Below are 25,191 nucleotides of genomic sequence, written 5' to 3'. Positions count from 1 at the left end.
ATCCATGGAGAAGAAATAAAAATGTTGAGGTTCGCCGATGACATTGTAATTCTGTCAGAGACAGCAAAGGACTTGGAAGAGCAGTTGAACGGAATGGATGGTGTCTTGAAGGGAGGATATAAGATAAACATCAACAAAAGCAAAACGAGGATAATGGAATGTAGTCGAATTAAGTCGGGTGATGTTGAGGGTATTAGATTAGGAAATGAGACACTTAAAGTAGTAAAGGAGTTTTGCTATTTGGGGAGCAAAATAACTGATGATGGTCGAAGTAGGGAGGATATCAAATGTAGACTGGCAATGGCAAGGAAAGCGTTTCTGAAGAAGAGAAATTTGTTAACATCGAGTATAGATTTAAGTGTCAGGAAGTCGTTTCTGAAAGTATTTGTATGGAGTGTAGCCATGTATGGAAGTGAAACATGGACGGTAAATAGTTTGGACAAAAAGAGAATAGAAGCTTTCGAAATGTGGTGCTACAGAAGAATGCTGAAGATTAGATGGGTAGATCACATAACTAATATTGAATAGGGTTGGGGAGACGAGAAGTTTGTGGCACAACTTGTCGAGAAGAAGGGATCGGTTGGTAGGACATGTTCTGAGACATCAAGGGATCACCAATTTAGTATTGGAGGGCAGCGTGGAGGGTAAAAATCGTAGGGGGAGACCAAGAGATGAATACACTAAGCAGATTCAGAAGAATGTAGGTTGCAGTAGGTACTGAGAGATGAAGAAGTTTGCACAGGATGGAGTAGCATGGAGAGCTGCATCAAACCAGTCTCAGGACTGAAGACCACAACAACAACAACAATGGAGCTTTGGACAAAAGAGAAGAAAATGAAGAAACTTTGTTTATAAATATGCTGTACAGACACGATATTTGTGAAGGTTTGTTCAGAGAGAAGGAGCTGCAAAGGAAACCTGTATCTGGAGGCTTGTGTGAATTATGGCAAGGTGGTATGGTAATGATTGTAGACATTGCAAATGATGCTGTGGTAATGTCAAGAGATGTTTTGAAGAACTGCGAAGCTGTTAAACCATGTACGTTATTACCCATCCCGAAACTGTAACTGAAAAGGACAATTCTAAAGAAATGTATTGAAGGAAATGAGGAGGCCAATACAGTCGTGGGATGTGAAAGAAGGGGACGGAAGCTCAAGCCACTGATAGTGGAAGGACAGAATGTGAATGTTATAATAGCCAGTGATTATTTAAAGAAGAATAAAGGAAGAATAGATTTATGTAGTGGATGTGTGGACTCAACAATATACGGGAAGGAAAGAGTATTATGTTTTGAAGAAAAATAGCTTAATAAAGTGGAATCATTGTGTTTGTGAGTTATTGAAATAAGCCTGGAAGACTCACAGGAAGAAAGGGATCATGCATTGATTCATGATAAAGCAGAATTGTCATCATCGAGATGGTGCAAACTCTGCTGATGGCCCGTAATTAAATGGCCGAAACCTAAGTTAGCGTTGGCTGCGATCAACACTGTTTTAAATAATTTTATCACAATAAGATCGCTGTTCGCCAACAATGTTATACAAAAATATGAAGCTTGTGAGTCGGTCAGAGGGTAAAAGGACAATTGGTTTAGCATACAGTAGGGAAGAAAGGAAATTAGAGGAAGTTGAAGATGAGGAGAAGGAACGAGGTACCTACTGTGATTTGGAAGAAGTATCGAAACTTTAAGGTGAAATTAATATTTTGACAATTGATTTACAACAGATGCTAAAGCAATGTGAAACGGAAAAGATGGAAGCAGAAGCGTTATTTGAGAAAATCAACATTAGAAATTCAAATGTTCTGACATGGCAAGGGATTTGGAATCAATCAAGATGACGATATAAAAGTTGGAAAAGGAAATATACATTACTAAATACTGGCTGAATAAATTACAAGCGGCAGTCAACAGCTCCGTTTTGTCCAGGATGCCTGTTCACAGTATTACTATTCACTCTTATGTCTACGGAAACCTAGTTTTGACCACAATCCCCTTTCACTGTGATGGTCTTAAGCCACGCTACTGGGAGGTGTTGGATGCCCTGATGGTACCACTCTACTGGTACACGCCAGAGCCAGCGTCTTGCTGCATCAATAACTTCCCCACCATGCACGTATTGCTTCCCGCGGGGTGCATTCTTCATTGGACCTAACAGATGGAAGTCGCAAGGTGCGAGAAACGGGCTGTGGCGCCGCGCGGAATTAGCCGAGAGGTCTTACAAAGCCATCACCGGACTTTAACTCTCATCGTCAAAGAAGTTACAATATTCGTAAACAGCGCTGGAGAAAATGTTACTCTTCTAGAGCGAGGCACAAACACGAAGTAAATGTCGTACTGACAGTGCAGTGATAAGGCGATTAATAAGTTAAAAGTTGCAAATGGGGGAAACTAGGAAAAATATTAACACTAAACTGGAAACAAAATTCCTGTATAACAATTTAAATTAAACTGACAATCCCAATAAAATAAAAAAGCTACTAATTTTACTTTATTCGGATTGTTAATTTAATTTGATGCTTAGGCACTGTTTTACAAGTTTGGTGTTAATGTTATGTCCTGGTTTTCTCTCTTTATATGTAGTTACTGTTCAACGTTTAACTCTTTAATTGCGTCACCACTGCACTGTCAAAGATGACAGTTACTTTGTCTTTGTGCCTCAGCTAGAGCGACCAAAATTTGATCACCGTTTTAAGGTAGATGCCCAACATCTGACAATGATTTACGCGTGGTTTAAGGCAGATTTAGTCGCAATAAATTTCAGCTGCAAAAGTACGTCGTATTTTTTTGGAATGGGTGACTGTAGGGATATAAATATAAAAGTCTGGATCTTCCTCACTAATCATTTGGTAATATTTTTGGCCATTCATTTGCATTTTTAATGTAACTTTGTATGGCTTGTGTTGTGTGAGTCAACTGATAAATAAATAATATAGTGAGTGTGTTTAAACATGAACATCTCTATAATCCCCTTTCGTGAGCCCTTCTTATGTCCGTGCGTTATTTATACCACAGCTGCCGATCTGTACAAGACAATTACATCAGAGGCTCTCCAGTACTGATCAAGAAACAACTAAACATCTTCTCTCTCACGCCCCTTCTAAACGCTTAGGCTAACGATAAGTCATTCTTTCTCCCCTCCTCGCGTTCCCTTGAACCAAACTGTCTCCTTTCCTTAGAAGCACGAGAAGAAGAAAGACTGTATGTCAACAACAGTAGCGATTATTGTACGAAAAACGTTTGAGCTCTGTCCGTCAGTGAATTTGATCTATCGATAGTATGTCGCGGGATTAGCAGAAAGTCGGGAAAGAGTGCCCACTTAGTATTTAATCCCTCATATCTAATAGATGAGAAGGTTAAAACAAACTTTTCTTATAATAAATTATTAGTAGTTTATTTAGGAAAAATATATGTCAGTTACAGCTGCCTAACGTTTACCATAAACACTAAATGTCAACTATGTAAAACACTGATAGCCGGCCGGAGTGGCCGAGCGGTTCTAAGTGCTACAGTCTGGAACCGCGCGACCGCTACGGTCGCAGGTTCGAATCCTGCCTCGGGCATGGATGTGTGTGATGTCCTTAGGTTAGTTAGGTTTAAGTCGTTCTATGTTCTAGGGGACTGATGACCACAGCAGTTGAGTCCCATAGTGCTCAGAGCCATTGGAACCATAAGACACTGCTCGTTCGTATTCTTAGCCGCATGGTCTGGTAAGAGTACGCGACATGTAGTCAAAGACTACAGACTAACATAAATCACAAGAAAATTCACCATGTCCTTCATAAACTGTGCATTCTTCATGCCAACATTCGGAGCAATTATCGCACTTAATCCAGACTTCCGTGAATAGGATATTTGTGTTGTGGCGTAACAAGCTAGCTACGCCACACTGAGAAGGGAGCCGAAAGGCACGCGTACACACACACACGCCGACTGGCGTCAAGTCTGGAACAGGATACGTTATGACTGCTATCAAGAAAATACGTAGCTTTGGAATATACTTAACTTTATTCTTTGTTGGTTTACAACGTTCTTCTTGAGACATTTATACGATAACTCTCAAATTAGGTAAGGCTAATGGCGCCTTGCTAGGTCGTAGCCATGGACTTAGCAGAAGGCTATTCTGTCTCTCGGCAAATGAGAGGAAGGCTTCGTCCATATTGTCGCTAGCAATGTCGTCCGTACAACTGGGGCGAGTGCTATATCGTATCTCGAGACCTGCCTTGTGGTGGCGCTCGGTCTGCGATCACACAGTGGCGACACGCGGGTCCGACATGTACTAAATGGACCGCGGCCGATTTAAAGCTACCACCTAGCAAGTGTGGTGTCTGGCGGTGACACCACATTTGTATACTTCAGCACAATTCAAAACGTTAGATGCCTCCTCGGTTTTCGACCTGGCTGTTCCTGAAGATGATGACGCGATTAAATCGAGAATAGCCCTAGAGATTCTGCGTTGCTCGTTACTGGTATTTTGTCTCTTCTTGGTTTTGTCTGGATTAGCTTCTTTTCCTAACAACGAATTTTCTTGATGGAGACACAAACAAAATCACGGATTTAATTTTTGCCATTTTCTTCTCTGTTGTGGGTAGATCATATTTTGGCAGCTGGCGAATGCTGGGTAGGCCCACACCTGTTCGTACATCAGCACCTTGAGCTTCATTTGTATTCTTGGTTTTTTCCTGGTGACTCAACTGATAAACTACGTGTCACTGGGGAGCAGCATTTGTCCGTGGGCTCCTGTTGAATTCCCATGCCTTCTTCAGTTTTTGGATATTCGGCTCTGTCAATTATTTACGATGGAGTAAAGGAAAACATAGGTACAAAGAAGGTAGCTGCGAAGAAACCATGGGTAACAGAAGAAATACTTCAGTTGATTGATGAAAGGAGGAAGTGCAAACATGTTCCGGGAAAATCAGGAATACAGAAATACAAGTCTCTGAGGAATGAAATAAATAGGAAGTGCAGGGAAGCTAAGACGAAATGGCTGCAGGAAAAATGTGAAGACACCGAAAAAGATATGATTGTCGGAAGGACAGACTCTGCATTCAGGAAAGTCAAAACAGCCTTTGGTGACATTAAAACCAACGGTGGTAACATTTAGAGTGCAACGGGAATGCCAAAGTTAAATGCAGAGGAGAGAGCAGATAGGTGGAAAGAATACACTGAAAGCCTCTATGAGGGTGAAGATTTGTCTGATGTGATAGAAGAAGAAACAGGAGTCGATTTAGAAGAGATAGGGGATCCAGTATTAGAATCGGAATTTAAAAGAGCTTTGGAGGACTTACGGTCAAATAAGGCAGAAGGGATAGATAACATTCCATCAGAATTTCTAAAATCATTGGGTGATGTGGCAACAAAACGACTATTCACGTTGGTGTGTAGAATATATGAGTCTGGCGATATACCATCTGACTTTCGGAAAAGCATCATCCACACAATTCCGAAGACGGCAAGAGCTGACAAGTGCGAGAATTATCGCACAATCAGCTTAACAGCTCATGCATCGAAGATGCTTACAAGAATAATATACAGAAGAATGGAAAAGAAAATTGACAATGCGCTAGGTGACGATCAGTTTGGCTTTAGGAAAAGTAAAGGGACGAAAGAGGCAATTCTGACGTTACGGCTAAGAATGGAAGCAAGGCTAAAGAAAAATCAAGACACTTTCATAGGATTTGTGACCTGGAAAAAGCGTTCGACAATATAAAATGGTGCAAGCTGTTCGAGATTCTGAAAAAAGTAGGGGTAAACTATAGGGAGAGACGGGTCATATACAATATGCACAACAACCAAGAGGGAATAATAAGAGTGGACGATCAAGAACGAAGTGCTCGTATTATGAAGGGTGTAGGACAAGGCTGTAGCCTTTCGCCCTGACTCTTCAATCTGTACATCGAGGAAGCAATGATGGAAATAAAAGAAAGGTTCAGGAGTGGAATTAAAATACAAGGTGAAAGGATATCAATGATACGATTCACTGATGACATTGCTATCCTGAGTGAAAGTGAAGAAGAATTAAATGATCTGCTGAACGGAATGAACAGTCTAATGAGTACACAGTATGGTTTGAGAGTAAATCGGAGAAGTACGAAGATTATGAGAAGTAGCAGAAATGAGAACAGCGAGAAACTTAACATCAGGATTGATGGTCACGAAGTCAATGAAGGTAAGGAATTCTGCTACCTAGGCAGTAAAATAACCAATGGCGGACGGAGCAAGGAGGACATCAAAAGCAGACTCGGTATGACAAAAAGGCATTTCTGGCCAAGAGAAGTCTACTAATATCGAATACCGGCCTTAATTTGAGGAAGAAATTTCTGAGGATGTACGTCTGGAGTACAGCATTGTATGGTAGTGAAACATGGACTGTGGGAAAACCGGAACAGAAGAGAATCGAAGCATTTGAGATGTGGTGCTATAGACGAATGTTGAAAATTAGGTGGACTGATAAGGTAAGGAATGAGGAGGTTCTACGCAGAAACGGAGAGGAAAGGAATATGTGGAAAACACTGATAAGGAGAAGGGACAGGATGATAGGACATCTGCTAAGACATGAGGGAATGACTTCCATGGTACTAGAGGGAGCTGTAGAGGGCAAAAACTGTAGAGGAAGACAGAGATTGGAATACGTCAAGCAAATAATTGAGGACGTGGCGGGCCGCATCAAACCAGTCAGTAGACTGATTGAACGAGAATATTCCAGTCGAAGGATTTCTTAGCTCATGGATTGCGGTTAGTCTAGAACACGCAGCTTGAATCAAAACACTCACATCTGTCTGCCTAATGGTTATTCCTGGATTAGTTCAAATGGCTCTGAGCACTATGGGACATCTGAGGTCATCAGTCCCCTAGAACTTAGAACTACTTAAACCTAACTAACCTAAGGACAGCACACACATCCATGCCGGAGGCAGGATACGAACCTGAGACCGTAGTGGTCGCGCGGTTCCAAACTGATGCGCCTAGAACCGCTCGGCCGCACCAGCCGGCCCTGGATTAGTAATCATTAGAAACAAAGACGGAGGGGGTAGAGGGTTAAGAGCATGTGCGGAGTTTTCCTGCTGTCTTAGACCGTGCTACTGATAAGTGCGCCACACAGTTCAAGAAAATATCACAAATGGCAGTTTCTGCTTGATTCCGCTGTTTGTCGTGCCGTGGTTTGTTCCTCACAGAATGGCCATTCTTTTGGCAAATGATTTTGTGTTCTAGCGCCTGCCTATTTAGTGCTTACTGCTTACGATATACAACTTAATGATAACATAACTTGAATTAAGAACTTATATTTACCTGCTGTAACCAATAAATCTGGCGGAGCTCTTAAAAATTTCATGTGCCTGTGTCGGTATAGAAGGAACAACTGAACGTACTTTTTTCGTTGTCGGCCAGTGAGGCCATTGTACAGAAAATCCCACTGAGAACTCTTACCAGACGCATAGTCGTACCCGACCCCCCCATAACATTCGTAACAGTGGTCACTGATGAAGTATATGAGAGAAAGAGGCGCTCAGCGGGGGAGCCGTGGGGACTGGGATCAGTTTATATATCTGGGAGACCCCACATAATACGCGGGAGTTGGTCACCCTATCGTCAGGCTAGGTGAGCGTCATCTTTATTTGTTTAGAATTGTTTTTAATTTTTTGACGACGACAGTTAAAGACTGATGATGGCCTTGTAAGCCGAATACTGGCTAACAAAATGTTGTAATCCTGTACAACATAATCAATACCGTGTTTTTTTTTTTACAATTTTGTTATTTGTAGTGATTGTGATGGGGATAGACTCTAAAAAGTGGACAGTTTATTTTCCCGAACGCCAAGAACCTGCTACTGGCCATGCGACCTCTCCTGTTGGTGATAACGTTTGTGGTAAGAAAAATGACGTCACGAATATTTAACATAATGCTGACATTTGCGTTAAAAAGGAAATAAACTGAGAACACTGAAAGTGAGACTGAAAGTGAGACAGGACGTTGATATCCACAGCAGACACACTAGTATGTCCTGCTGAAATGACTGGCATTTCAATCACCTGGTTCAGCATATGTCCTGTTGCCTAGAAAGCACAGCGTCCGCCATGGCTCCTGATAACTTGTTTCATGCGTGATGGCATCGATGCGTAGAAGGCACGAACGACGTCCTGTGGTGAAGCCATCTGTGTTGTGTTCACCTGGTTCCAAAGTTCATCTGTGGTGGGTGACATTGGGTCACAGTACTGCACCCGTCGTTCCACGATACCCCACACATTTTCAATTGACAAGTCTGGTGATCTGGCGGGCCAGGGCAAAAGGCTGGCACCAAGAAGGCACGTGTTTGTTCGGCAATACGTGATCATGCATTGTCTTGCTGGAAAATGGCGTCTGGGGTGTTGTGCGACCTTACCCATCTCGTCGCATTCTACAGCCTTTCGAGAACCTTTCTGCACACACCCTTTGCACTGCCGAAACACTTCCAACCTCGCGAGCACCAGTTTTCCGGATGGATGCACCACATTATCTCATGATAGTAACGCGCCCTCTTTCAAACTCAATGATTTGACGGTACGGTTCGCGCATGCGCCTGCTCAAGTCACACTGATCCATTACCTTCGGTTTGCAGCGACAACAAGAGTCGCAGACACATTTTGGCGGTGGATGGTGTTGCGCCGCGATATCGATGTTGACCTTGAACCCGTTGGCCAAAATGGTTCAAATGTTAACAATTTCTGCAGAATACGCGGTTGTACATGTCCTGTGAATTAAAATTGCTACACCAAGAAGAAATGCAGATGATAAACGGGTATTCCTTGGACAAATATATTATACTAGAATTGACATGTGATTACATTTTCACGCAATTTGGTTGCATAGATCCTGAGACATCAGTACCCAGAACAACCACCTCGGGCCGTAATAACGGCCTTTATACGACTGGACATTGAGTCAAACAGAGCTTGGATGGCGTGTACACGTACAGATGCCCATGCAGCTTCAACACGATACCACAGTTCATCAAGAGTAGTGACTGGCGTATTGTGACGAGCCAGTTGCTCGGCCACCATTGACCAAACGCTTTCAATTGGTGAGAGATCTGTAGAATGTGCTGGCCAGGGCAGCAGTCGAACATTTTCTGCATCCAGAAAGGCCCCTACAGGACCTGCAACATGTGGTCGTGCATTATCCTGCAGAAATGTAGGGTTTCGCAGGGATCGAGTGAAGGGTAGAGCCACTGGTCGTAACACATCTTAAATGTTACGTCCACTGTTCAAAGTGCCGTCAATGCGAACAAGATGTGACCGAGACGTGTAACCAATGGCACCCTATACCATCACGCTGGGTGATACGCCAGTATGGCGATGACGAATACACGCTTCCAATGTGCGTTCACCACGATGTCGCCAAACACTGATGCGACCATCATGATGCTGTAAACAGAACCTGGATTCATCCGAAAATATGACGTTTTGCCATTCATGCACCCAGGTTCGACGTTGAGTTCACCATCACAGGCGTTCATTTCTGTGATTCAGCGTCAAGTGTAACCGCAGCCATGGTCTCCGAGCTCATAGTCCATGCTGCTGCAAACGTCGTCGAACGGTTCGTGCAGATGGTTGTCGTCTTGAAAACATCCTCATCTGTTGACTCAGGTAATGAGACGTGGCTGCACGATCCGTTACAGCCATGCGTATAAGATGCCTGTCATCTCGACTGCTAGTGATACTAGGCCGTTGGGATCCAGCACGGCGTTCCTTATTACCCTCCTGAACCCACCGATTCCATATTCTGCTAACAGTCACTGGATCTCGACCAACCCGGGCAGCAATGTCGCGATACGATAAACCGCAATCGCGATGGGGCTACAATCCGACATTTATCAAAGTCGGAAACGTGATGGTACGCATTTACACGAGGCATCACAACAACGTTTCACCAGGCAACGCCGGTCAACTGCTGTTTGTGTATGAGAAATGGGTTGGAAACTTCCCTCATGTCAGCACGCTGTGGGTGTCGCCACCGGCGCGAACATAGTTTGAATGCTCTGAAAAGCTAATTACACTCCTGGAAATTGAAATAAGAACACCGTGAATTCATTGTCCCAGGAAGGGGAAACTTTATTGACACATTCCTGGGGTCAGATACATCACATGATCACACTGACAGAACCACAGGCACATAGACACAGGCAACAGAGCATGCACAATGTCGGCACTAGTACAGTGTATATCCACCTTTCGCAGCAATGCAGGCTGCTATTCTCCCATGGAGACGATCGTAGAGATGCTGGATGTAGTCCTGTGGAACGGCTTGCCATGCCATTTCCACCTGGCGCCTCAGTTGGACCAGCGTTCGTGCTGGACGTGCAGACCGCGTGAGACGACGCTTCATCCAGTCCCAAACATGCTCAATGGGGGACAGATCCGGAGATTTTGCTGGCCAGGGTAGTTGACTTACACCTTCTAGAGCACGTTGGGTGGCACGGGATACATGCGGACGTGCATTGTCCTGTTGGAACAGCAAGTTCCCTTGCCGGTCTAGGAATGGTAGAACGATGGGTTCGATGACGGTTTGGATGTACCGTGCACTATTCAGTGTCCCCTCGACGATCACCAAGGTGTACGGCCAGTGTAGGAGATCGCTCCCCGCACCATGATGCCGGGTGTTGGCCCTGTGTGCCTCGGTCGTATGCAGTCCTGATTGTGGCGCTCACCTGCACGGCGCCAAACACGCATACGACCATCATTGGCACCAAGGCACAAGCGACTCTCATCGCTGAAGACGACACGTCTCCATTCGTCCCTCCATTCACGCCTGTCGCGACACCACTGGAGACGGGCTGCACGATGTTGGGGCGTGAGCGGAAGACGGCCTAACGATGTGCGGGACCATAGCCCAGCTTCATGGAGACGGTTGCGAATGGTCCTCGCCGATACCCCAGGAGCAACAGTGTCCCTAATTTGCTGGGAAGTGGCAGTGCGGTCCCCTACGGCACTGCGTATCACAGCATCATCTTCTGTCCGTTAAATTTCGCGTCTGTAGCACGCCATCTTCGTGGTGTAGCAATTTTAACGGCCATTAGTGTACAATAAGTAGAACAGGAAAGAATTGTACATAAATGTTGAGTTTAGCTAAATACACTCCTGGAAATGGAAAAAAGAACACATTGACACCGGTGTGTCAGACCCACCATACTTGCTCAGGACACTGCGAGAGGGCTGTACAAGCAATGATCACACGCACGGCACAGCGGACACACCAGGAACCGCGGTGTTGGCCGTCGAATGGCGCTAGCTGCGCAGCATTTGTGCACCGCCGCCGTCAGTGTCAGCCAGTTTGCCGTGGCATACGGAGCTCCATCGCAGTCTTTAACACTGGTAGCATGCCGCGACAGCGTGGACGTGAATCGTATGTGCAGTTGACGGACTTTGAGCGAGGGCGTATAGTGGGCATGCAGGAGGCCGGGTGGACGTACCGCCGAATTGCTCAACACGTGGGGCGTGAGGTCTCCACAGTACATCGATGTTGTCGCCAGTGGTCGGCGGAAGGTGCACGTGCCCGTCGACCTGGGACCGGACCGCAGCGACGCACGGATGCACGCCAAGACCGTAGGATCCTACGCAGTGCCGTAGGGGACCGCACCGCCACTTCCCAGCAAATTAGGGACACTGTTGCTCCTGGGGTATCGGCGAGGACCATTCGCAACCGTCTCCATGAACCTGGGCTACGGTCCCGCACACTGTTAGGCCGTCTTCCGCTCACGCCCCAACATCGTGCAGCCCGCCTCCAGTGGTGTCGCGACAGGCGTGAATGGAGGGACGAATGGAGACGTGTCGTCTTCAGCGATGAGAGTCGCTTCTGCCTTGGTGCCAATGATGGTCGTATGCGTGTTTGGCGCCGTGCAGGTGAGCGCCACAATCAGGACTGCATACGACCGAGGCACACAGGGCCAACACCCGGCATCATGGTGTGGGGAGCGATCTCCTACACTGGCCGTACACCACTGGTGATCGTCGAGGGGACACTGAATAGTGCACGGTACATCCAAACCGTCATCGAACCCATCGTTCTACCATTCCTAGACCGGCAAGGGAACTTGCTGTTCCAACAGGACAATGCACGTCCGCATGTATCCCGTGCCACCCAACGAGCTCTAGAAGGTGTAAGTCAACTACCCTGGCCAGCAAAATCTCCGGATCTGTCCCCCATTGAGCATGTTTGGGACTGGATGAAGCGTCGTCTCACGCGTCTGCACGTCCAGCACGAACGCTGGTCCAACTGAGGCGCCAGGTGGAAATGGCATGGCAAGCCGTTCCACAGGACTACATCCAGCATCTCTACGATCGTCTCCATGGGAGAATAGCAGCCTGCATTGCTGCGAAAGGTGGATATACACTGTACTAGTGCCGACATTGTGCATGCTCTGTTGCCTGTGTCTATGTGCCTGTGGTTCTGTCAGTGTGATCATGTGATGTATCTGACCCCAGGAATGTGTCAATAAAGTTTCCCCTTCGTGGGACAATGAATTCACGGTGTTCTTATTTCAATTTCTAGGAGTGTAGTTAGAAACCCGTCTTGTCTATTCACAACCACATTTACCACATATCAAAGTAATGTGTTTCCAACTGGAGTCATTGTTTGGAACGGGTGTATGTCGAAGGTAGGGGAGGGAGGAGGGGAAAGGAATGAGGCTGATTGGGGTAGAGATAGGAAACAGGGAATCGTGGTGGGGATGTCATGAGTTTACTAAGAGGCAGTGTGCTAAAATTATAGAACGTATAATTATGCAAAAATTCTCGATGATACGCTAATAGTGAAGAACAGTGGGTATGTATAATGTAAACTCCATTACGTAGTAAAAGCCTGAAATCGAACCAGGGGATAGAGAGCGGGCAAAGAACGCTAGACGGACGAGGGGCAACTGGAGGAATAGTGGCGGGAGAGGATCTTATACGAAAATTGCGAAATATCAATTATGTAAAAAGCCTCCTGTTAATGTACCAGATAGGTTGCATAAAACTGTAAGTTTGGGATAAAATAGTAGATATGTAGTAGTAAATGATAGTAGATAGTAAAATGGAAATAAAACAGCGAAAACTGAATTAGTATCTTAAATAATTAATTGTGTGGAACTTTGAAAGTGTAAAGTCATGAGGTTTTACTCTGAAAGTTGTTGTTGTTGTTGTGGTTGTGGTCTTCAGTCCAAAGGCTGGGTTGATTTTGATGCAGCTCACCATGCTACTGTACCCTGCGAAAGCCTCTTAATCTCCGAGAAACCACTGCAACCTACATCATTTTGAATCTGCTTACTAAATTACAGAATAAAAATTGTGTAAAATTATATATATCGTGTACTTGTCACAACACTAAAATTGTGGCTTTATATCGAGAGTTACCCCGCATAATTCTTTCCGATTTCTTCCTCGCACAGGATACATGTAAATGAGAATAGAAGTTAACCGGCACATGAAGTAAATCGTATTACCTGTCATAGACGAAACTCTTAAAATAAAGGAAAGGAAAATGTCCATTATAAAATGTGAAAGAAAATTGACTGAATTTTTCTCGTAATGATGCATGTAGTGATGGAGGTTCACGCTAAGAGACTGCCAGTCTCGTCGCACATAGATGCTATAAGCTTCTACCGAAGCTTTCAACTTCACTTCAACAAGGAACTGAGGTAGTGTAAAGGCTTGTAGGGGAGAATGTGTCGTAAGATGTGTAGGATAATTTGCCGTTAAGGAACTGAAGGGCAGCGTCCACAGAATATCTGTAGAATGTAACTGTCGCAAAAACATATGGCCTTCACGGTCTGTATCTTCAACTGGAAAATGAACTGTAAGTGTAACAGAAAACATTGTTTAAATAAGTTTGACCGAAAGATATAGCAGCTATGGAAAGGTAATAAACACATTTTAGCAGTTACTAGCGGTAGTCACTATGAGTATTGACGCAAATAAATGTACAAATGAGCCAGTCAGAATGTGGTATATTCCTGATAGGGGTTTGCTGGACGTACAGACCTCACAACAGTGATGACATTCTGTTACTGACAACAGAATTCATGCTATGGACATAAGCGAGGCATTGTATTCTGGTCCCTTCTGACAGTTTGAGACCATGTCGGATTCATTTCATTCATCGGCACCAACACCAGCATGACTGAAGTCAGCATTTGACGTACGGTGATTGCAAACGTAAATTATTCAGCGCTATATTTTACCTCAGACAGGCGACCCTCGGTGATTTCCAGCACTTCCAGGCGCTCCAGTCCTCTGAAGGACCTGCTGTCGAGTGTGGTTATCCGGTGCTGAGTGATGCTCAGCGTCCTGGGGGAGTAGCCGAGGAACCTGGGCACCCGGGTGAGCCCGACGCAGGATACCCGCTCGCCACTGTGCTGGCACGAACAGCCTGCAGGGCAGGCTCTGGCAGCGTCGGCGCAGACCGACTGGAAACCCAGGGCGAGGACCACGAGTAGCGCGGCGATTGGCTGCGACAGCCGTCGGTCTCTGAAAAGTCCAGACCAGCAACGCTGCCGTCAGTCGCTCACCGTACGACACCGCGCAGTCTATAACATGTTTGACTAGCTCAGAGTTTTCGCGTACTGTGGGATCAGTAATCAGTTGCTACTTCAGGGGAGAGAAGGGGTGTCACAAGGTGATGACCCCCAAAAATATTTGAGTAAGTGTTCTTGTACATTTATGTATCTACAATTATATTTAGTTCCAACAGCCTTTCAGAACCTTCCTATTGAGCAAGATGGATTCCAACCAGGATAGAGCTGCGCTCTTCAAGTCTTACCTTTAACAATATTTACTGAAGCGGAATACCATAGAAGCAAGAAATATCAGTTGCTTTTGTTAAGCTAAGTGCAACACATGACGCGGTTTGGAGCCATGGACTGCTTTGTAAATTATTAGAAGTTGTTGCATGGAGAGAGACGACAAAAGTAAGTGACATCATGTGAGCTGGAAGAACATTTACAAAACCTACGGCGAAAAATACTAGCTCTCAAAAACTATTGAATAATGGCTTACCAAAGGGATCCATCCTCGCTCTTCTCTTGTTTAATTTATACTTACCTGATGCACCTCGTAGACAGTCCAGAAGCTTTGACCATGTGACCGACTGGGCAATAGCCACCCAACGCAAGATCTCTGAAATAACTGAGGAAATCGTTACTTCTTATCCAGACATCTCAAGCCAATATTTCCGTAAATGGATGCTACAACTCAAATAAGACGAAAGTTACATGTTATCATCTGTCCGGTAGATTGGCACATAGAGCCCTTGAAGTCTATTTTGAGGGGACCAAACTTCATCACAGCATGCATCCATAATACATTGGAATCACATTAGAGAGGACACTTTCTTTTAAGGAGCACTTGACTCGAACATCTGCAAAGCTCAAAAGCAGAAACAACATTCTCCATAAACTCTGGGGCGATCGTTGGGGATCATCAAAAGACGCTCTTCGGGTATCAGCAGTCGGATTGTGATACTCAAAAGCAGAGCACTGTGCGCCTTTCCGGGTTAATGGCCCCCACATAACGGTGATAGAGATACAAATTAACGAAGCCATACTCATTGTTAATGGGTCAACACGATGTACTCTCACATACTACTTATTTATCTTGAGCCACCGTCCATCTCCTGATATCAGACGGACGAGTGCGCTACTGCGTGAATACCAAGAGATTGCTTCCAGTTTTGAATGACATATTCCCTGCGGAACGAAAAAGACTAAAATTAAGACATCCTATCGATGAGTGGAAACGCTGCTGGCAACAAAACTGTTCTCCACAATGCCTCACGAATCCCCCTGGGTTTGACTAGCCTCGGACAATTCTGACTACCTTCAACTGCACCCGAACAGACCATAGAAGATGTTCAGACACTCTGCGGCAAATCTTCATTACCATCGAGTAACTGTGAAGCAGAAGAATAGGCAGATGCTCATGTCATATCAACATGTCCCACAGCGCCTACAACGTTTCTTTCAAAGAGATCCTAAAAGTGACGAGTCGTGGGACAAAGTACATAAAAGACCTTGTGGATGACATCGGAAGTTCACTGAGGCTTTTGGCAGATGATGCTGTGATGTATCGAGAGGTTGTAACAATGGAAAATTGTACTGAAATGCAGGAGGATCTGCAGCGAATTGACGCATGGTGCACGGAATGGCAATTGAATCTCAATGTAGACAAGTGTAATGTGCTGCGAATACATAGAAAGATAGATCCCTTATCATTTAGCTACAAAATAGCAGGTCAGCAACTGGAAGCAGTTAATTCCATAAATTATCTGGAAGTACGTATTAGGAGTGATTTAAAATCGAATGATCATGTAAAGTTCATCGTTGGTAAAGCAGATGCCAGACTGAGATTTATTGGAAGAATCCTAAGGAAATGCAATCCGAAAACAAAGGAAGTAGGTTACAGTACGCTTGTTCGCCCACTGCTTGAATACTGCTCAGCAGTGTGGGATCCGTACCAGATAGGGTTGATAGAAGAGATAGAGAAGATCCAACGGAGAGCAGCGCGCTTCGTTACAGGATCATTTAGTAATCGCGAAAGCGTTACGGAGATGATAGATAAACTCCAGTGGAAGACTCTGCAGGAGAGACGCTCAGTAGCTCGGTACGGGCTTTTGTTAACGTTTCGAGAACATACCTTCACCGAAAAGTCAAGCAGTATATTGCTCCCTCCTACGTATATCTCGCGAAGAGACCATGAGGATAAATTCAGAGAGATTAGAGCCCACACAGAAGCATACCGACAATCCTTCTTTCCACGAACAATACGAGACTGGAATAGAAGGGAGAACCGATAGAGTTACTCAAGGTACCCTCCGCCACACGCCGTCAGGTGGCTTGCGGAGTATGGATGTAGATGTAGATGTAGATATCCACATATAGCTGTTTTCATTTGTGTTATTCGATGCTGGGTAGCTGTGTTTAACTGTTGACATGTAGTAATTTTGTAATCTTTCCATCTATACGATAAATAATACTCACTAAGGTAACTTTTGGAGAATAAAGTAACCTGAAATCTAAAAGTCTCGAAAACTGCAAGGAGTTCTAGAAAGTTAAGAGCCGTGGTACGTTTAATACACGATACTTTTCTCTTTCTTTCCCTCGTCGATGGGGTTCTGTGCTGACCACCTGTGGAGAACATTCTAACCCGGTGACAGCTCTAGAGGACAGCACCCGTGTGTTGAGCTGAGAGAGCGACGGCCGTCCCACGCCACTTGCTATCGACGCTCTTCTGTCTGTTGCTAGATTCTGTCTCACGGGGGCGACCGCTCGCCGACTGTAACCCAGCAGGCGCTCGGCTCCTTCTAAGTGGCTAAGGAAACGTGGCACTTGGCAACGTCTTAGCGCAGGGCGAACCGTAGCGCAAGACTGTTGAGCCCGCCCACACTGTGGTTTCGCAGATAGTGTATATCCGTTTGAATTGCACATGGCTACATAACCCGTGCAGGTGGCTGTATCATTACGTGGAGAAGTGTCGGCCGTCTCCGCAAACTTCTGCTGAGATGTGCGAAGTTAATTCGGCTCCGCTCCTGCGTGCCGCAGCTGAACACGCAGTTTGGGCAACGGCCTGCAGTACTCTCAAAAGCAGCCATTAACAGGCTGAGCGCACCGGCTGCTCAGAGCAACACACGCCGTTGGAGAGTCTACAGGTAGAACACGAAAATCACAGGAGGTCGAGTGACAGAAAGGATCTATCCGCCCATTCCCCGTCGCTAAAATGAAAATACCGACAGAGAGACCCTGATATTTTAAGTGAGGACAGTATAATGTCCATTACTTTTGCTTGATGATATATACTCTGAGGGACAGATTAAAACTACAGTAGTCTGGAATGAGATTTTCACTGTGCAGCGGAGTGTGCGCTGATATGAAACTTCCTGGCAGATTAAAACTGTGTGCCGGACCGAGACTCGAACTCGGGACCTTTGCCTTTCGTGGGCAAGTGCTCTACCAACTGAGCTACCCAAGCACGACTCACGCTCCGTCCTCACAACTTTACTTGCTCACGAAAGGCAAAGGTCCCGAGTTCGAGTCTCGGTCCGGCACACAGTTTTAATCTGCCAGGAAGTTTCATACAGTAGTCTGCGTTCAACCTTGATGGTCTACAGTACCGTAGAACACACCCTCGCCCGAGGGAAGACGCAAACCACCGGCGAGAGGGGCAGCGAAATCCGTGACATTGCGCCTCAAACCGCGCGTCCGTTCCTCGCGCCGTCAGTTAAAATCGTAGCCACATTACCTATATGTTATGTGTTCTGCTTACCTATCGGGCGTTACCTCATTTCGATCACTTTGTTTGCATATGTGAACAGTGTCTTGCTAGATTCTCATAGTAACCGGAAGCAGTGAACCTTGTAGAAACCGATTGAGAATGAATGAAGGGCTGTGCAACCTATGAAACACATTTGTTGTACATCCTCCAGTCAGCTACTTAAAAATAAACAGTGTTTATTGCAAATTTGAAATTCTCAGTAATAAGTTCAGATTTTATTCGAAAATTGTTGATTGACAATGTGAAACAGAGGGATGCTGTAGAACAAATAGAAAATAATACAGATTTATCATATAGTTCTAGGAAACACAATTTCCTCAAAGAAAGAAAAAGGTAAATTAATAAACAAACGCAAAGTAAACATATAATCCACCGTCGAGTTTACATAAAACATATGTCTGATATTCATAAACAACTTTCGGCTTTATCGATAGTAAAGAGAAGCTGTTGCCTTTCACTGTAATGAAGAACTTTCTACTGAGAACAAAATAATAACAATAATTTTGTAGATTTTATCACGTTTGTGCATCTAAACTGCACCTGCGTCGGAAGTAATTGCTCTGGATACACAAAAAGAGCAGAAATTACGTGATCAAACAATTATTATTATTTACAAAACGGAATTAACATTTTATAAGGAAATGAAATAGACAATGGACTAACAATGAATGATGTGCAGTAGTAATAACGTGCAAAACAAATGGACAAATAAAAACAAAAAGAAGTGGTTAGCTCCTAGTTTCTCTCTCTCGCATTCATTTACATTTCTTTGCCTACGAATGATACCAATACTACCAGCAATCCCACCATTTACTACCGAACTGTAGATTTGGTAGAGCGTAACTCTAAGGAAAATGAGAACATAGAATGAGAGCTAATTACTCTGAAAAGAATGGGAACATAGGAAACTCTAGGTGAGAAGGAAATGAGGAAAAAGTATTTCTGGGAAAATATCAGGCCAGTAAACAAACAGTGTTATGCTGAAACTCTATTTCGGGATAATCCACTGGAAGAGCTACTAGGAAAGTCTGGTAGACCAATACAGTACTCAAAAAATAGAATTCTCAAGTCGGGATTTCGACAGCAGGTGATGGATGGAAAGTAGTTAAAAAAGGGATGAGGAAAGGGGCGTATCAAGACTTCCCGTATAGCAAAAACCGGTGTAATAAAGGTATTGTGAAAGAAAATTGCCAGAATTGTGGAGCAGTTCTATTGTCAAGTGTAAACTGGACGTAGTTCGTCTAGCATTAAGGGAAATACCTACCCTGCAATTCTGTGTGCCCACTGGCTGACACAAACTAGGCAAAATCTCGTCTTTGAAGAGGAACCATTCAAGTCAAGATTCACTGAAATCTTATTCCAAGCGAAAAAAAATAGGAACTGAGGACAAACTAATAAGATGAATACAGGCAGGGTGCACTAGTGATGGCACAAGCGGGAGCGTGTGGAGTTGGGGAAAAGTGTTGTTATAATAATACAGGTGATTGCAAGGAGAGTTTGTGAACTGGAAGAGGAGGACTATGGCTGAGGAATTAGAGTGGGCGGGGTCCGGATGGTGGGAGGGTGGGGCGGGGGGGGGGGGGGGGAGCACTAGTAGAGAGATCTGTGCCTCGACCAGATGGCAATGACTGAAGCGCTACAGGGCCCAAGAGGAGGGACAGCAACGCGGATACCAAGGCGCTCGGTGGTCGTTGTGGCAGTGGAAACACCGGTATCAGCACCAGAAGTTTCCTGAAGCTGGTGAGAGCGTAGCTGCAGACCTCATGGCAGAGTATCTGACTATGCTGATCACAGACGAGGCAGCGTGGCAGTGGAAACAGCGCCCCTCCACTGTAGGTGTTCCCAGTGTGGGACGACAAGCAGACGCACCTGGCCAAACAGTCCTCCCACCCTGGCAACAGGTGGCGTCACCGTTGATACGACGCCCAACACAGCGAACAGACAGTACAGGACATGACTCAAAGCAAGTAAAAGGAACCAAACATGTTTACACATGCATGTCAGCTGCCGTGGTGACACTCTGGCATCGGTTTTTGACCCCATATACAGGAGTAAGCTTCACCTGAAAACTGGGTCGACGATCGAAGAGCTCACCCACAAATAACGTGTGTTAATGGGGGTAATCCTCAGAGTGTGTCTATTTTTTTTAATTACATGTTTTATTGAACTAAAATAAGTATTACGAAGATTTATAAATTTCTATGCGTGTTTATGCCTATGCAAAAAATATCATTTCCTTCTCTTGCAATTAAAATAATAGTGATAAAATTTTAAAACAGAAGAATTGTCACTGCTGCATTCTCATATCTGATCTCAGAACAGTCTTCAATCTAAATCTTTTCCTTTATAGCTTAAAATGATTTCCTCAGACGTCTTATTCCATCAGGTCTGTTTTTGTTTTGTATTTTCCTTTCTTAGCCCGTCTCGAGTATCAATGCCGATAACTGCGCACTGACGATCCCTACCTCGCCCATGGATGAGATTTGAGACTCCAGTGTTGCAATGACAAATACTCGGAAGTCCTGTACAGCAGAGTTCTTACGTATGGCGAGAAAAAAATGCCAAGTGTCCAAAAACCAGGCAACTACATTTTGTTTTAAGTCAAGGCATTTCTAATTCAATTTCAAACGTTAATCGTTTTCTTGGATAGATATTTGTGTTCCATGCTTACATCAACACTACACACTTCGTATAAGGCTTAGGGAGTCGTCTCATTTTATGTTTCTTAGCAAGAGCTGCGTGGTTTTTGGTGATGAAATCTAGCCACGTAGCTCTAACATTTGTGGGTAAATCTTTGCGTGGACATTTCTTGAAACTTGCGACCAGTTTCTGTGAGGATATTTGATTGCTGTAGAATGCTTAGGAGCGAGTTGGATTAATTGTTGGTATGTTCTCCCTGCGGATTATTTCTACGTAGCAGAGACAGACAAATCTCTACATTTTGCATCCTGGATCGACATAAATCGGCGACCTTACATTTGAGGGTCGAAACATCTGGAAGATATTTTCTGTGATGCTTCCTGTACCTTCCCTAAGTATCTTGCTCGTATGTTTTAGGGATAATATCATTTTAAAAGAGAAAATACTAACATAAAGACACTGTAAAAGCCGGCCGTTGGTGGCCGAGCGGTTCTAGGAGCTTCAGTCTGGAACCGCGCGACCGCTACGGTCGCAGGTTCGAATCCTGTCTCGGGAATGGATGTGTGTGATGTTCTTAGGTTAGCTAGGTTTAAGTAGTTCTAAGTTCTAGGAGACTGATGACCTGAGATGTAAAGTGCCATAGTGCTCAGAGCCATTTGAACACTGTAAAAGTGGAATAAACAACATAAACTATACAAATAGTCTTGGGTAACTGACAGTCATTTCTCTTCTTTTGTTGACCGTATGTCTTTCATCATTTGTGTGGGAGCAAGTTTCCGATTAGACAGGGTTGATCAAATATCAGTGAGATATTTTCCCTAAGGGAAGAGATTGGGAAGATGACATAAACTTTTTAACTTAGAATGATCAGGTTTAAGAGGAAAATTTTTGCTGAGTTCAAACACCAAGAAAACTAATTTTCGTTTTATTTCGGAAGAGTTTTTTTGTTTATTTTTAATGGAAATGGGAATCTTAGGGTCAGCCTGAGACGTAAAGAAAATATTCTCATTTGTTCTGAGGTTTTTTTCCTTTTTATTATTTAAGGCTACAAAATAATTTATTTTGCAAGTTAGGCTGACTTTGAAGAGACTTTCTGGTCCAGTAAGAAGTATTATTGTCTAATATTTAGTGCGATAGTGATTTTAGGTTCAAATGGCTCTGAGCACTATGGGACTTAACATCTCAGGTCATAAGTCCCCTAGAACTTAGAACTACTTAAACCTAACTAACCTAATGACATCAAACACATCCATGCCCAAGGCAGGATTCGAACCTGCGACCGTAGCGGTCACGCGGTTCCAGACTGTAGCGCCTAGAACCGCTTGGCCACCAGCGGCCGGCTGTGATTTTAGGCTTAATAACGCAAAAGGAATGCTAAGAATACTGAAAAAGCTATTTTTTATTTGTTAGTGCACCGATTTATCGCTTATATTTAGGATTCGACACACATTTTGTGCAACGATTTGTTTTTTTTTTTTTTTTAATGTAACAATATACCAAGACATTCCCTATTTATGGAAGCGTGTTCTATTAACGAATTTATTACCCGAAACGCGATGTCCTAGTGTGTTAGTTTCGCTTTCATTACGTCAATAGAATCAATGTTGTGTTGACTTAATACGAGATCACTACGCGGAGTGTTTCCTGCATCCGTTTTAACTTCCAGCAGGTACCAAGTCAGCTGTATTTCGGGGCTTTACAATAGGATACGAATATACAGCGTGGGGAAAATCAAAGTAGGCCGGACGAGTGGATACGACTGGAGATGAATAAATGCATATAACCACACCACGTGACGCGCTCACCACGTGTACGTCTGCTACGTGATCCGGACCGGTTCAGATAGTGTGCGCTGTGCCATTGTGAGTGGAGTAATGCCGATGGGTACTCGAAGTGGAGCAGCGGGTGTTCGTTGTGGAAAGTTACGTGAGAACATAGTCGTGGAAACGGTGTGGTCAGTTGCTTGCTGAGAAGTCTAATAGTGTCAACGTGCCAGCTAAGAGCGCCGTTCAACGCTTAATCTGGAATTTGCGTCAGACAAGAACTGTTTCGAACACGTCAGAAAGCATTCTGAAACATTCCCGCATACCAGAAAATGTGGCTGCAGTTCACCGCAAAGTGCTTCAGAGTGTTACCATATCAAACCGACACATGTCGCAAGAGACCTACGTATCACGTTATCACGTCGATCCTGCGGACGAATACACCACCTGGACCTGCATATCCATCCCTACTGAGTTCTGCTGTCCATGCATTAAAACCATCAGCTGCGTAACTTCCACGAAACACCACGGCGTGATCATAAGGTTGGAATTTGGCGTGCAGTGTTTGCACGCCACGTTATTAGTCTCATCTTCTTCATCTTCTTTCATCAGACCCTGACTTCGGCGCGTTACATTGCTAACATTTGGAAACCATTTGTGGCAGCATTAACGGAGGAGGAAAAGACCTACAGCTATTTGCAACTGGATAGAGCAACTGCCTATACAGCTGGCCGAACGTTGGAGCAGATTCGCACAACATCACGCCTGACAGAGCTGTTAGCAGAGGTCACTCTGGTCGCTGCCCTAGCTGGCCACCCAGGTCATCTGATCTGTCAGTGTGATTACTTTGTTTGGGGAGACCTCATGTCTAAGGTGCATCGCAAAAACCCTCGTAGTCTTCAAGAACTGCAACAGAACATTTCGGATGAGATTGTAGCAATTCCAGCAGCTTCGATCCGCCTTCAGCAGCTTGCTAACTAGAGTCCAAAAGTGCCACGAGCTGAGTAGTGATCAGTTTCAGCAGCTGTTATAGATTAATACTGTGTTTCCTTTCCTCTGCTGTGTTTCTCTGTACCCTGGAACTCTGTCCTCCAGGCCACCTTAATTTGCTCCGCCCTGTACATTCGAAAACTCGACTGCTCACACTGTGGTGCAACGGAAGTTAGTGGTAGTTACACCAGGATTCTTACCGCCAGAGCGTGTGCGGGTGAGAAATAAGATAATGGTGCTATGGTATTAAGTTATTGAATCAAGAATTTATTTTCTAATTTAAATATCTTGATTCATAATTTTCGTCACCGCCACCAGAAATAATAAGCCGACCACCGCCACGCACTAACCGACCGCCAGCGCGGAGATACTGCCAGCCAATGTTTGCCACTATTTGCCCTCAGTTGAATAACCTGCGAAAACAATTGTAACTGAAAATCAAATGGATATCGTTGTCTTAATTAAATAACACATAATGAGATTATGTATGCTTGTTGACATCTTATTGTCAAAGCTAGTCGTGTATTTGTTACGATGAAGTAAAGTCCACAAGAAGTGAAAATTATTTTGTTCATCTTCTCAGTCAAGACCCATTACTATTATTTTATTTATTTTGCAAGGACTGAGGGAAAATTATTTTTGTGTTTTGACTGATTCTTTCAGCAGAAAGAGAAAATAGTCTGAGATTATGATTTACAGTTCAGCTTCAGATTATTCAAGGCACTGCCCATTCAAGAGAATGTTTTCCTCACTGACAATTTTCGACGAAGATGACATTTAACAAGAACAAATGAAAGTGTTTTCGCTCAAGATAAAGTCAATCTACGTTCGAATTCGCTAATTACTCATCAGGAAACTTCAAAGATTTAGTTGTGGCTTATGCACTGGATAATAGAAATCCGAACACGGTCAAGAAAGACTGAATCAGATGTTTTGTTGAGTGGAAGGCTGATTTACCGAAAACTGAATTTCTGCTATACTTATATGTCGGCAATTGGATCCCTAATGCCGCAACACACACACACACACACACACACACACACAATCGCACGCGTACTGTAATGGACTGATAAGTCTCTAATCAAACCAGTACTGCGCAAACTCCACGCGTACTGCAGTGGGCTGATACGTCTCTCATCAGACCAGTACTGTGTAAACTCCACTTAGCACAGTTATTTACTTAATTTGTTATTGTCATATGCTAATATTCTGCATCAACTCTTGTGGAACAAGGTGGCTGATATTAAAAACTATGGCCATATATTGATCGATTACAAGACTGTGTCCGGTTTACGGGTACATTGTATTTAATTACTGTTTATACTAAGTAATTCACAAGAAAGTTTGGAGACAAGCATCGGATCGTACCAAGGAGCAATACTATTCTCTCAAAGTAAATGCTTAATCAGATCGAAAAAGACTGGCATACTATGATTTATAGAGAAGACAAGGAAATTCGAAAATACCAGATCAGCTTCAACAGTGATAGTATAGGATTTAAGTTAAACAAACTGTTGATCT

At 44.2% G+C, this 25,191-nt stretch overlaps 1 protein-coding gene across 1 annotated transcript in view; it reads right to left on the bottom strand.

Moving 5' to 3' along the window:
• LOC124805399 (leucine-rich repeat-containing protein 4B-like) overlaps nt 1–25,191 on the bottom strand; it is a 54,316-nt gene that overhangs the window by 27,123 nt on the left and 2,002 nt on the right. Inside the window, exon 2 of the mRNA XM_047265961.1 lies at nt 14,194–14,479. Within this exon, the coding sequence (XP_047121917.1) occupies nt 14,194–14,479 (286 nt within the window). The remainder of the gene's footprint in view (nt 1–14,193; nt 14,480–25,191) is intronic.

The sequence above is a fragment of the Schistocerca piceifrons genome, chromosome 7, assembly GCF_021461385.2.
Source record: "Schistocerca piceifrons isolate TAMUIC-IGC-003096 chromosome 7, iqSchPice1.1, whole genome shotgun sequence".
Lineage (NCBI taxonomy): Eukaryota > Metazoa > Arthropoda > Insecta > Orthoptera > Acrididae > Schistocerca > Schistocerca piceifrons.
Note: the sequence above shows the minus strand (reverse complement) of the source record. Positions and strands in the feature narration are given on the sequence as shown.